The 13,829-nt window shown below is 51.7% G+C and overlaps 4 protein-coding genes across 4 annotated transcripts; 3 read left to right on the top strand and 1 right to left on the bottom strand.

Moving 5' to 3' along the window:
* Window positions 1–1,350: 1,350 nt before the first annotated feature.
* CORC01_00372 (uncharacterized protein) lies at window positions 1,351–2,401 on the top strand (the record flags this gene model as incomplete). The annotated part of the gene is made up of 2 exons (XM_022612029.1): window positions 1,351–2,137; window positions 2,241–2,401. 2 exons carry the CDS (start codon window positions 1,351–1,353, stop codon window positions 2,399–2,401), a joined length of 948 nt encoding a protein of 315 aa, XP_022481654.1.
* A 260-nt stretch (window positions 2,402–2,661) lies between these two features.
* CORC01_00371 (major facilitator superfamily transporter) lies at window positions 2,662–4,640 on the bottom strand (the record flags this gene model as incomplete). Its single annotated transcript, XM_022612028.1, has 3 exons — window positions 2,662–3,442; window positions 3,501–3,914; window positions 3,976–4,640. 3 exons carry the CDS (start codon window positions 4,638–4,640, stop codon window positions 2,662–2,664), a joined length of 1,860 nt encoding a protein of 619 aa, XP_022481653.1.
* Window positions 4,641–7,812: 3,172 nt separating this feature from the next.
* On the top strand, window positions 7,813–11,906 carry CORC01_00370 (uncharacterized protein; the record flags this gene model as incomplete). Its single annotated transcript, XM_022612027.1, has 7 exons — window positions 7,813–8,103; window positions 8,153–10,333; window positions 10,387–10,540; window positions 10,596–11,029; window positions 11,083–11,251; window positions 11,440–11,520; window positions 11,617–11,906. 7 exons carry the CDS (start codon window positions 7,813–7,815, stop codon window positions 11,904–11,906), a joined length of 3,600 nt encoding a protein of 1,199 aa, XP_022481652.1.
* Window positions 11,907–12,896: 990 nt separating this feature from the next.
* Window positions 12,897–13,764, top strand: CORC01_00369 (calcium/calmodulin dependent protein kinase; the record flags this gene model as incomplete). Its single annotated transcript, XM_022612026.1, has 2 exons — window positions 12,897–13,134; window positions 13,190–13,764. 2 exons carry the CDS (start codon window positions 12,897–12,899, stop codon window positions 13,762–13,764), a joined length of 813 nt encoding a protein of 270 aa, XP_022481651.1.
* Between the last annotated feature and the right edge of the window lie 65 nt (window positions 13,765–13,829).

The following is a 13,829-nucleotide window of genomic DNA, read 5'->3' as shown; positions in this document are numbered from 1 at the left end:
TATCTGGATTCAATTTTCCTCTTTTATTCTCATCATATTGAGGTCGAGATAGTCTGGGTGGGGATGGTGGCAGCTGCTCAATTGGGCCTCGAAGCCCCGAATTTCGTCCAGGAGGACTTGGGGTGCTTCGTAAAGCGGGCGTCGATTTTGCTTGACGTAGTTAATACACCATCTTGGCCACATGTTTCGTTCAAGAATATCCTTGGTTGCGGTTTCTTCCATATTAGACAGTAAAGAGTCATCAATACCACCGACCAGCGCAGAAAACTCCATACCGTGGAAAGTTTGTGTCATGAAGGCAGCTTAGGGTGCTACTGGGTTTTGAATTTCAGACCTTGGATTATCTCGGAGAGCATTGGGAACCCGTAGATTTAGTATTAACTACTCAGTAAATATCCATCGCAACTCGAAGAAAGAAATTGCTGGAAGAGTACGCAATCAGAGAAGTAGGGAGTGAAATAGAATGACAAAGCAGGGGGAGATGGGCAATCCGGTCATACATTCCTTTCACTTTCAACAAACGTTCTTTTCTTATATTTCCTTTACTACTTCTTTGTTCTCTCTCCAACTTCCTCCTCTCACCAATTCTTGCCATCTGGGTGGTTTCTGCCATGTATTAGTTTCCAGGGACAATTGGAGCTGTCATGAGAGGCTGATAGCAACACCGAAGCTCATCTGATTCAAAAAATGACATTGAGATTTGCTCTAGCTACCTACTTAAAGATCGTCTACGATGCGTTTCGCACACTGAAGCGAAACCTCAATGTAAGGTATGAAAGGAAAAGTATACTGTACGAGCTCTGACCGCGCGGCATGTTAGAAATAAAGGGAGCATTATTGTCCGAGACCTGCATCCCTTGAAATCCAAATATGAGCATGCTTTTGCATTCTCTCTTCACGTTCTGCGCCGCAATCAAAGAACTGACGTTGCGTGTTTGTCTAACCAACAAAGTCATCTGCAGCTTCCATAGGCCGCATGGTGGACTAATGTCAAAGGTCTTTTATTGCAATGACGACAAAGTCTATGACAGATCTGTTTGCATTAGATACAGGAGGGATGGCATGGTACCATGTCAACCCAAGTCTGGAAGCACAGGTCTTACGCTTTCAGTCATAGTCATTCCTTTCGTCAAGTCTGCTGGCGATTGAAAAGCCTGCTGTGTCTTCTCTAGGTTTGCTTTGCTGCGTTGTCAGGCATTTTCGTTTCCATCAACCCCTTTTCATATGTACACTATGCCGTCAAAGTCTAGGTTTACTCAATTCCTGGGCTTGTTGCTTTTAGCTACATGTAGTACTCAAACCGGAGTGTCTGCTGGAGCGCCACATGACAACGAGCAGAGCAGGAGCCGGATGGCGCCTTGGACAACCATCTACAACGGTAAGTCTTTGATTCTAGCAGAGACACCGCCTCCGCCGCCGCCCAAAAGTTCGCCTAGCTCCTCCTGGTCCCCTTCGCCAACACCATCCCCATCGACTCCTCAAACTTCTCGTCCGCCTCAGACAACCAAGACAAGCCAAGAGACTTTCAACCCATCGGACGTGCCCACGGTCTTCCCCTCATCGACGTCCGCGGCCCAGAAACCGGGAGCTTGCGGCGAAGACAGCCATTGCAATAGCCCAAACTACCAATGCGGGCGCGACCAAAAACCAGCCTGCAATCAAGCTGCCAATGTCTGTCATTGCCTAGCCCTGCCTAAGCCCACGTCCAAACCGACTTCCACTACCACGGCGGCCAAGGCGACCAAAAACACCAGCAAAGCGCCATATCCCATAGTGACGCAATGGATAAAGGACATGAAGATCAAAGTAGGCAAGCAGAATTGTCATGCCAAGGGCTCCTGCGGCGAGAAAGAGGTCATCGATGGCCCAGAACTCCTAATTGATGCCAAGAAGATCTGCGCAGCGTTGAACGAGAAGAAGGTGCGACTGTCGCCCGGCGACAAAGAGTACAAGTCCAATGGCCTAGGCGGACATGGTTCGAAGCATCATTTTACGATATCCTGGATAGAGGGCTGCACCTTCCCGAGCAAGGACAGGACCAAGTATGGTATGAGGCTCTTTGATCCAATGGAGACCCGTGAGGAAGTCATGGGCGTGAACAGGTGCGAGAATTTGCTGATTGGGAATTGGAAAGATTGTGAGTAGAGTCGTCGTCCAGCTGCTCCATTCGCGCCACGTGGATTTTTTTATACCTTTCCACACGGAGATGACTGTGTCCACTGACCGACCACACAATACAGGTGTTCTAACCAACGTTGGCAAAGGGGGATCCCGAGATATAGGCTGCCTGCGATACTCTACGGGGCCGGGAGAAGAGGGGAACGCGGGCACTGGGATTGGGATCCAGGAAAAGCTAAAGGAACTTGGCAAAGACCTGGGACCGTGGGAGACGGTATTCTGAAAGAAAAATTATTACTTTTCAAGGTGATCCTATAGATGTGGCTATTCTAATCTTCGCTTCTCAACAATTCTATAGCAAAAGGCTCAATGGCCTTCTTTGGGTCGATGCCACATTCCAAACGCCGTATATGCTACGTTATATCATTTTGGAGGACAAGAGGGGGTATATAAGTCCTCTTTCTAATTCGATTCGCAGGAAACGCGTCATCCATTGCTCACACGCCCCTTTTTTGGTGGTTCGGCAGAGGATAATATACCTCTTCAAGCATTCTTTTCGATATCTCTCGGCTCCGTCTGCTCCTCGCTCGCCAACACGCCTGTTGGCTTCTCGCTGTTTCCGGCAGGAGCAGCAGCAGCCTCCCTCTCCTTTTTCCTCTCCAGACGCGCCAGCTGCTTGGCCCGTTTGCTCTCATTCTTCTCCTGGTCTTCCCTCATCTGCCTGATGACCGGACTCTTGGCACGAATCTTTTCGCCGTAGCGCCAAAAGATGATGGGGATAGGGATGAGCGCGAGCTCGAGCAGGCCGCACAACGTGCCCGCCCACCGCGGCGACATGGCCGTGTACATGGGCGTTCCCGCGAGCGGCAGCGTGCCGCCGAAAATGGAGCGCATGACGGCGTTGCCGGCCAGGGCGGAGGCGGCGTAGATGCCGTAGGCGCCGGCGAGGTAGTTTGATCCGTAGATGAAGGTGATTGTGTTGCCCGCTCCGAACGGGATGCCAAAGGCGATGGGGATCGCCCAGTGGATCGTGGCGGGGAGGCAGGTCCAGGAGATGACGAGCTGGCCGATGGGCGTGAGGATGGCGCCGATGGTCATGACGCGGGCGGTGGCCTCGGGGGGGACGCGGCCGGTGATGGGGTCCTTGGGGTGGGAGTTGATGATGCGTCGGAAGATGGGTTCGCTGACGATGGCGAGGATGGTGCCGATGCCGATGCCGACGAATGCGAGACCGGAGAGGCCCGGTCCCCAGCCACGGTACTGCGAGAAGACGATGGGGTAGGCGACGAAGCACAGGTAGAGAATGCCGTAGACGACAGAGATCCTGGCCGTTTTGTTAGTCCTCTGGCTATCTCGCCGAAAGCAACACGTCAAAGTCTTACCAGAGATTGAAGAACCACAGAATAGGCTCTGTGAGACTCAGGATGAGGGGACGACTGAGGTTCAGCTTGATGAGGTGAATTTTGGACACCTTTTCATCGTAGCGGCACCACCAGCGCGGGTCGTCGGTTTCTTTACGCATGCGAGCCGCCTTGCGCTGGAGAATAGTCGGTGCGTAGGTCTCACGCAGAGTGAAGAGGAGTGCGATGCCCACACCGGCGATGATGAGAACGATCCAGTTGGCCCATCTCCAGCCTAGATACTGGTACACGAAGCCACCAATAATTGGGCCGGTGACTGGTCCATTCAAAGGCGCAATGGAGTAGAAGGACATGGCAAGGGCGCGATACTCCTCATCGGAGATATCCACCACCGTGCCTGGGCTGTTGGCAATCAACGCAGCTCCGAATAATGCGCTGCATGACAGTGTCAGATGCTTTCAAAGGATTCGGGGGGGAAGGGGATCGGCAGGCTTACCCGAAGAAGCGAACGACAATCAGGGTCGTCAAGGACTTTGCAAGTGCGCAGGGTATAATCAATAGAGATGAGACAGTGAAGCATCCGAGGTACACATATTGCCGGCCATACAACTCGCTCATCGGGGCAACAATCAAACTGCCGGTAGCCAGCCCGAGAAGGTAGGTAGTCACACCCAGCGTCGTAACGACTTTGGTGGAGTGATACTCCTCGATGAGGCCGGGGATGGACGCCGTATAACTCGTGCTATACAACACGACAACCCAGGTAGCGAATGAGACGACGAAGATGGTCCAGCTGCGGTACCAGAGGGGCCAGTTCTTGGGATTCTCGGGGTCGTCCGGCTCGAAGACGACCTCGAAATCGGGAGGCCGTGAAGCGGTGCTGCCGATACTCGTACCGGTACGGGTGTACGTGATGGGCTCCCTGGCGAAGTGCTCGGCCTCCGTCTCCAGGTCGGGCGTCAGGGCATGCTCGAGGGGTTCGAGGGGATCGGTGTCAGTAGACGAGTGGGATGAGGCCCGACTCCGGTGGCTCTGCCGAGACTCGACCCCCTTCAGCGGGTGGAGTGGCGGCGAGTCTGGGCCGGAGCTGGTTGAGGTGGCGGTCGCCGCGTCGGCAGCCGCCGCGTGGGATGTTTTCCCAAAGTCGTGTATAGCGGACATTGCACGTCGATCCAATGTGCCGAGCCGAGGTTGGTCCAGGTCTGTTTAGACGCCGGGGGCAATGTTGCCTTGCACGTTGACACAGAGTGAGATATGCTGAGAATGCGGCTCTAGGGAATGGGACGGTGAGCGTAAATCAGGAACAGCGCGCCAAGCCTCGGAACAAGAATTTTTCTTGACCGTAGTATCTAACGGCATTAGCCCAGGGTGTAGCAGATCCCGTCACGGCTAGGCGCAGTTGACAAGCGAACCGAGATGAGTCAACGGGGGGATTTATAGATGAGCGGCGCCGAAGAATCCTTCAAGAGACTGATGAGCAGACAAGACTTAAAGACCGGGGGCGGGGAACAAAGTTTTTGCAAGCTTTCAATTTTCCAACGTCCCCCTGGCGGCGCAATGCCGCCATCAAAGGGGGCGAGTGAGAAAAGGGCCCTGGGTCTGGGTGTCTGGGTGTCTGGGACTCTGGGTGTCTGGGCCATGGAAGGGAGTGGGTGGGCGGCAAGTTGCAACCCGCATCCGATCCACCGGCGCGAAAGGGTCTGCCATCTAGTGTTGGTGTTGGTGGGGGTGCGATGTGGGTTCTCCAAGGTTATACAAGGCACGCCATCGGAGCAGAATGGGTGAGGGAAACCTGCCGAGGCCTGGGTGATCGTCCTTCAGGCTTTAACCCCCGGGGATAACAGCGGAGCCAGGATCTCATCGCCTCGGGCTAGAATGGCCGCCGTCTTGGAGGCCGACGTTGATGTGTGTGTGTGTGTGTTATTGTTGTTGTTGTTGCTGCCGAGAGTCCTGGACCTGAGACACGCAGCCTCTCTCGAAGTACCTTAGGATATGGAACTGTTCTCCCCCTTGTATGTCAATCCCCAGTTTCCTCCGCATTGGAGCCTTGCAGCAGCTGCAGTCGTGGACGAGGATAATAAATCCTCATGTCAAATCCCGCGTTTTCTCTTATCAATGGAGCGGGAGCCATCGTTGTCCGGTGAGATGACTATGTGGGAAATGTGGATCTCAGCCGAGGTCCGTCTCGGCTTGCCCCACTTCTTATTGTTCCACCCTAAGAGGTTTGAGATTCGAGAATAAGCACTGAGGCGGGTGAGAAGTTAGAACATAGTACGGATAAGTCGTGTCCATAGCGGTATTGCGTGCGAGTGACCACGCCTCTTACTTCTCCCAAAAGGGCGCTAGGGTCGATGAAGTCATGTTGTGTCATTACTCTCCAAGAAAGCCATTGGTAGAAAGTGTATCCGTCTGCTCTGCAAATTACGTTGATCGCTCTGGCAATAACTGACCCGCTACGCTATCTCTATCTGCGTTTCTGGCAATGCGGATCTGTCACTGGAAGGATGAACCTGGAGGAGGGTAATTACATACATAATGAACGTCTGAAAGATAAGCCCAAAATCGGCACCGGTGGTCAGAGCTTTTGGTCAGGGCTCCCTCCTCATCCGTTTCTGGCGTGAGTGGGACCGCGGCTGATCTCGGCGAAAGCGGGGCTTCGGATGTCTGAGATCCACTTTCGGCTCCGATGTGCGGAGATGCAACTGCATTACCATTCCCTGTTGCTCCATCTGACATGAGGTTGTGATTCACGTACTTGATACACACTGCAGATATCGGATCGTGATGAACATGTCACGGCTTGGGACAGTATGAGTGTGCAGGTGCAGCCTATCAATAAGCCTGGGCGCCATCAAGAACAGATGGAGCTGTTCAGACGATAAGAACACAGGCCAGTCCGCAGAGAGTCATGATGACTAGAATGTTGCCCCATTCTAAATTCATGTTCAACCCGCAAAGTCACCCGTTGATGACCTTATTATATTACTGCATCCAGTCGTTTCAAAATTTCCATCAACTCAGGCGCTAAATCCATGACACTTGAAGGCAGAGCTGAAGCTACCTGTCCTCCAGGTCCTTCGACGGCATGGCTTAATGCAGTGGTGAGAGCATCCGTAGATGAATATCGGAGATTTAAGACAAAATATATAAAAGTCTTGTCCCTGTAGTAGAAATCTTAAATGGGAATGATCCACGCATCCAGAACGAACTTGTTGAAGCGAATCCAGATGGTTGTCGATGAAGGAAGTCCTAACTTTCCAGTGAACTGCAAAAAAGCCAAAATGACACTCACGTACGAGATACATGTGGATTTTCTTGAAGGTCTTAAATGCTGGACTGGATGAAATATGCTTGGGCAGCTCGAAACAATTGCAACCAGGCCTGCCAAATTTCTTTCGGGTCTGATGCGACCTTGAATTAGAAGAGGCTCAGAAGAAATGGAACAGGCAATTTCTTAAGATAAAGATGTAGCCCGGCAAAGAGATTACGATAGGTTTCAACTTTGAAGGGGAACTCAGTGCTCTTCGGGGAATCTGAGTTGAGGCTGACATTGTAGTATCATTTCAAAATATTCCCTCGCATTAGATATCTAAGACAAGGTTGCGGCGATGCGAAAGGCCTATGAGCATCCTGGTTTGACTTATCATCGGTCGAAATATCTCATTCATGATCCACACTTGGCAAATAAGCTGCTCATCATCTCAAAGGGGCTGGGAGATGGTCTTAATTATTATTCTCAAACATTCGGAAAAGATCAACGCGAGCATTTTCACAGGCTCTGACCTCCTCTTAGGTCTCAATGCAGACCGGGAGACTGTCGAGCGATATGCAAGTGAAGACACGCATGGCTTCAGGACTTGATTGAAGTGAGAAAACTCGGAGACGAGTATGATATACAAGAGGATGGCTGCCATGGACATCCTGCTTGAATCATATTTTCCATCAACTCAAGAAAGGAATCCTCGATTTGAGAGAGACTTGACTATAGCACAAGCACGAACAGTTGAGATTATTCCTCCTTCCAGCTTCGCACTGGATGTTTCACAGCTCCTTGGCAGTGAAACCCAGCCAATCACTTCAGCTAGTATCGTCCGAGATGTGCAACCTCATCGAAAAGTGACAGGGGGTCTTGCAAGTGCTCAGCCGCAGTGGCTGTGCAGAGTAAGCAGGCACGCAGGCAACGACATTCAGCGCGCGAAAGAAACAAAAGTGAGGCGTTCCTCGCTACACGTCAAGCGCATACTGGCGCGAAGGTTTCTTTACAATTCAGTGCAACATCGTTGCGCCTTTGACCTATCCGCGCCTCATCAGACATCGCGAGATCCCCAACGGAATGGAGACCGACTTTACGGACCCAAGTCACGAATGGTGGGCCCGGCCATCGGACGGCTGCTTGGTTCCTCTGGTGCTTCAGAGCGGCCAAGAGCCAGAGGTTCTGCCCGAGACATCGAGATGGTCGCGCCTGGGAAAGCCGTCGTCCCGAGTCTCGCCACTTTTGCGCGTTTCTTACTGGGCCGGCTCATCTTTGTTTGTTCCTGGCACAAGAACATACAACATTAGCCCCCACACCCTGGCGTTGACAGCGCTGAAGCTGCTCATGGCTTGGCCGATACTTTGCATGCTGGTATGAGAGACGTGTTCGCTCCGAGGGCCTGGCTGATCATGATATCAAGGTTTCCTGGGCGGGTGATTTTGGGACGACCGCACAGCAGCTTATCGATGCTCGCAACAAAAAGGACTCACGTTACGACAACGTACACGTTCTTTCGGAGGTGGGCAATGCCCCGAAGAGATTGTTCTCAAATCGACTCGTGGTAGATCATGATGACGCCTTGCTTCCTGGTCCTTTGCAAGAACCAGGGGCTCCGCCGTCTGAACAGCCGTATACCGACAACATCAGGTTGAGCGGGTCTCTGCCGCCTTCGGGGCTACGGCCCGTCAATAGCTCACCAATTTCTCTTCGTCCAAGGTACCTATGCTTCGTTAAAGACTTTGAGAAAGGCATTTACGAGACAGTCAAAGTTTCCGAGTACCTCGATCAGCACGGCGACGACGTAGATTTAGAATTCGTCTTCGTTTCCTACACACGGCTGCAATTCAGAGTGGCTACCGAGGAGGAACTCAACAAGCATGACTACCCAGATGAAGCTACCAGGGACGCTAACAAAAAAGTCGCACGAAAAGACCGAGAGATCTTGGCCAAATGGGGCATGGACGCCGCGAAGAGGGTGGGAAAGAGGGCATTCTGGCTAGACTTTGAGTGCGTCAGGAACGACGACGGCATCGCACGATCGACGAGCAGCAGCCAGGACGTCTACCGAATCTGCGACATTGTTCGTGCGGCCCATTCCATGATCATCGCCATCGGACCATCAGCCAACGACAAGGTCACAGCAATCCTTGCTAGTTCTGGACCCCCTACGTATAAGCGCGAGAACGTGACCCCTTGGCTACGGCAGTGGGGATCCCGCCTGTGGACGCTGCCGGAACTTCTGCTTTGCCCCGCGGAATATCGCATACGACTCTACGTGTTTGGAGATCCCGCGGAACCCAAAGAAGTGGCCAAACGGAACTTTGCTGAGCGAGCGTGGGACGACGCAGAGGCCGTGAAGGAACTCGTGGACCACTTTGAAGGATCCGCAATCCTAACCGACCTCCGGCTCATCGAGGCTGCTCTCGCCTGTTTCTCAAGGCGTCAGACGGACCAATTCAGCCAGGGCGACATCGCTTATGCGACCATGGGTCTCTTCCCTAACCGCCATCGGCCTCCAGTGAACAAGGAAGACTCCGGATTCCAGGCCTTTGCCAAGCTCTCCATTGCCAATGACAGTGGAGCCTTTCTGAGCAGGTTGATATCCCTCTCTCCACGAGACGGGGCGCCATGGCACCAGGTAGAGGATACCTGGGGTGCTAGGCTCAGTGAAATCTCTCCAAGTGTCAGTATCTCTGGCGTGGTTGGCTCCGACATAGTCATGCTGGACAGGGTCCATGGTGCGACGATCCATTGGGACAATCTCGAGCCAGAGCCTTGTTTCGACCGGAGCTTCAATATGCACTATCTCACCTTTATCGGCACATGCTACTTCTTTTCCTTCTCCATCCCAATGGCGTTCTCTCTTTTTATTGGTCTTGCCAGCATATTGTCCTCGAGCGCCATGCGAATAACAGTCTGGAGAGTCTATGCGTATGGCCTTCCTCTGGCCGGGGTCTTTGCCATCTTGTTCCCGTTAGTTTTGATCTCGACGCGAGGAAGGATCAAACAGCCTATCAAAACCCGGCTCATCGGCATAGAGGGTATTGTCGACTCTGCAAGCATCGAGAAGCACCTATGGGGTTTCAACCACGGAAATCTCACCTCTACAAACCCGCAACAATATAGCGATGAAGGTGATCTCCGAGAACCCCAAACATCGATACCGTCCCCCGGTCCTCCATGTGGAAGCGGCAGTTTCGCCTTCACTCTGGTGGATACACACTTGATGACGGTGACGCACTTCCACTGCCGTCTGCCCCCGGTCGCCATACTCGAATGTGGTTCTGAAGGCGGTTTGCAGCGAACGCTCCTCTGCTCATACGACTGGCGGACAAACACCTTCCACAGACAAGCTGTTCTGAGAGTGCATCGTCGGGGGTTTGAGCAATTGCATCGGATTGATCAGGTTCGATTGTCATTGGTACCCCACCCTCAACTTAACGAGCAGACCCCTGACACCATGCACGATGCATCGTCATCCTCTCTCCGTAGTATCAATTTGGACCTCTTACGAGCACAGAACAGCGTGACGAAGACTCCTAATCTCGTTGAGGGTTGTCGCTCGTGGAAGACGGAGTTTCTGTTTTTCGCAATATGCCTTGTGAGTCAACCCCTACGGCCATGGACAAATAACCAATTTCTCACCCGTTGCAGGCCGGACTGAACACACTCGGCCCAACTGATTCTACCAAGGCGAACGCATCCTTCATCTTTCACGTGTGTTTCCTCGTGGGTCAAGTGCCAGGCTTCATCCTGTTGCTGTACTTGCCACTCAACCAAGTTTCCATCTGCACTTTCGCAGCGAACGGTACTCCTACATCCCATAGTTCTCCCTTTCAAGTCAGAAACTAATAGTCAGACAGTCCTCGTCAGAATTGCCAGAGGCGGTGGGTTGGGTAGCGATACTGCCATGCTACTTTCCGTGGTCCACGGTCTCCTGAAGGGCTGTCTCGCGTTGACGCTCATCAAGTACATGGCATCATGGTACCCAATCAAGGAGTTACCACTGCGTTTCCTCTTTTGGAAGGTCGCCAGTGCAGGGCTGATTAGCTTGCTTGGTTATTTGCCGACTCTCACCTTTCATGACATTTCCTTCGCTCTCGACATCAACGGCGTCATCTTTTTCGCCAACATCATCTTGCTCTATTCCACCATACAGTTTGGCTTCTCGAATGTTCTTGGGGGGCCTAAGGACGTTACTTGGCTCACTCCGTACCAAAAACTCTACTACTCCCGGCATGCGGCTGCTGAGTCGTTCTATGCCAAAGAAGCAGGTGCTGTTCGGTGGATTCACCAGGTTCGCTAGATGCTCACCTGATGTGGTCTCTCATATTCTAATGTCTTTGCCAGCAATCACTCTCCAAGGCTTTACAGTCATTTCTGGTCTTGGCCATTGCCCTGACGACATCTCTCAGCTCCCTGGGGGGTGTCGTCCACGAAGACCCGGTCAGCGGTACGGGCGCTGTGCTTTTAAGTATCCTCGCTGGCCTCTTGATCTACAAATTGCCATCGATGCTTTGTAAGTAAACTTTTTCAACTCGAAATTTTCACACTGTGCATTATCTATTTCTCCCTCCACCCTCTCCGATCTTTCCCGTTATCTTGAAATGCCAATTGGGGCAACGTTACGGCGCGTGGTGGGAGTGGGGTTATGCTGGAGTTGGGGGGAATACATGAACGTAGCTTCCTGCTGACTTCTCCGATTAGTCGTCGTCCTTGTCTCGCTTGCGGCAATATCAGGCCTCTGGAGTGTCGTTGTCGTTTCCAACTTCAGCTTCGACGAAGCTGGTACGCTCCGGATCCTCTGGCGAATCCATGAAGCCGTACTTCCTCGTAAGGAAACCCCCGAGCACCTTTTAAATACTCGGCTGACACTCTGGCAAGTTCTTTGGGCCTTCATCGTCTGCCAATCGCCGACGTGGCCCGGAGCGCTGGGCCTAGTGGCCTTATCGTGGATAGGCTGGGCAGCCGGTCAAATCATCAAGAATTACACGGACAAGGTCTTAACTCTTGCAGCTCAACTGCCTTTACTCATTGGTCAGATTATACTTTGGGCGCTGTTGTGGGCTTTGCGTGGACGTGAGAGTAGAGTCAGACTGCCTGAACAGCCACAGGGCGTTTTTGCGGCGACGGATAGAAACATTGAGGATCAAGACATTGAGACGAGAGAATAGCCAGTAGTTGGAATAAATACTTGGAGAAAGTCTTTAGACTTTTGGAGCCCGATTAATTTGACTGTGCAGTCTAGCTAACGTAACTACCTACTAAGTAGGTATGTGCTGCTGCTGCTGTTGAAGGGCCCCACCACCACTACACCACTGTCATAGCCACCTTATAATAGAGAATCTTGAAGCGGAAATAAGGTTAAATAAACCCAAAATCTGGTTATAGATACTAGATCACAAGTATAAGATCTCTTTGACTGTAAGTTCTTTATAATTATGATGTGTATTTAATTCGTTCATTGTTATATTTATTCAATACTATAGGAATAGCATTTGGCCGGCAGTTGTGGTATGCCTGCCATGTATTGTGTTCATTCCGAAGAAATAAAATCCGACCATAACATTCATTCTCCTCCATAGCTCAGCGCACTGTAGTCACATCTCCATCTGAATAGCGACGGCACCGAGATGGGCGCTAAAGCTTTACTGAACCCCACAAGCTCGGACTCGGCCACTCTAATGGATGGAATAACCGCTCGAAATAAGCGCGCGCTCTTTGTGCGCTTCGCTCCTCAACATCGCAAACAGCACAGCCTCCGAAGGCCACCCTTTGCGACCCCAACAACGATACCAGTAGCTCGAGCGGGATGATATTGCGCCATCCTAATGGCATCAAGGACAGCAATCAGTTTCCAAAAACTGCTTTCGCTTCGACGACCATGTCACAGCAAAGTTGCACTGCCGTCAAGCCGCGGATTGTGCCACCATCCAAGCCACGACAGAATGTCACTGACAAGAACCGAGCCTTTCTTAATTGGCGAAGTGCTCCATGGCCAATCAGGTCAGAGATATAGCATTCAGGAGATTCTTTCCGAGCGACGGAACCCATTGCTGTGTGTTTATCGGGCAAGGTGCGTACACATAACTTGAATACTTGATTCAGACAGACGGCTGAACTATGCGTCAAGTACCGGTATAGAAAGTTTTGTCATCAAAAACATGATACCGGGCGAGTTTGAATACCAGCAAGAGTTACAAAGCTCTGTGGCTTTGTCCCCCAACTTGCGGACAGCAATTGACACCATTCCTGCTTTTGAGCTACTCATCTACCGTTTTCTCGCCGGCGACCTCCTTCAAATTAGCCAGAAACCTCTTACAGAAACGACAAGAAAGTTGATCCTTAAGAGTGCTCTTGAAGGACTGGTTGAGCTTCATGAAAAAGGGATTATCCATACTGGTAAGTTTGTTTTAGGCGACTGGCACTCGAGTTACTAAACCCAACGGTCTCATAGACATCGAGCCCAACAACATCCTCATCGACTACAAAGACACTACAACAGACGATATTGTGATCCAGAGTGTTCAGGTCTCTGATTTAGAGGATGCCGTGCTACTTCCACCTGGCAAGAACCTCAAAGGCTGTCTTTGTGGGAACCAATTTTGGCGAAGCCCGGAGTCGTGGGCTCGAGCTCGGCAGAATACACCATCCGATGTCTTCTCCTTCGGTGTGGTCGCGATATACGTGATGCTCAATGACATGATCTTCCATGTAAGCCCTGACGAGCTAAGCGATGAAAATGTCTGGCGTCACATACTCCGGAGGCATATCTCGTATTTTGCAGACGAGACTGGTTTCAAGGGTCTCCTTCAGCATATCGGCGACGATAATCCGTTTTTTCAGCGTCTTATCGATCTCGCGGGCGACTTTGATGCAGACAAGCCAAGGAAGCCTTTTGCCATGTGGCATTATGTGGATGTGGAGTTCAGGGATTTGATTGCGAAGATGACCAACTTGGATCCGGCAAGGCGAATTACTGCGCATGGGGCACTGGAGCATCCTTGGTTTCAACATACAGATCAACAGTAGAGTACATGTAGTTTCGGCATGGGAAAAGGTTAAGCCGCCAGAGGCACAGAGTCAACATACCCAGA

This window comes from Colletotrichum orchidophilum (genome assembly GCF_001831195.1).
Source record: "Colletotrichum orchidophilum strain IMI 309357 chromosome Unknown Scaffold_2.1, whole genome shotgun sequence".
NCBI lineage: Eukaryota > Fungi > Ascomycota > Sordariomycetes > Glomerellales > Glomerellaceae > Colletotrichum > Colletotrichum orchidophilum.
The sequence above is the reverse complement of the archived record's forward strand: the minus strand, read 5'-3'. Positions and strand labels throughout refer to the sequence as shown.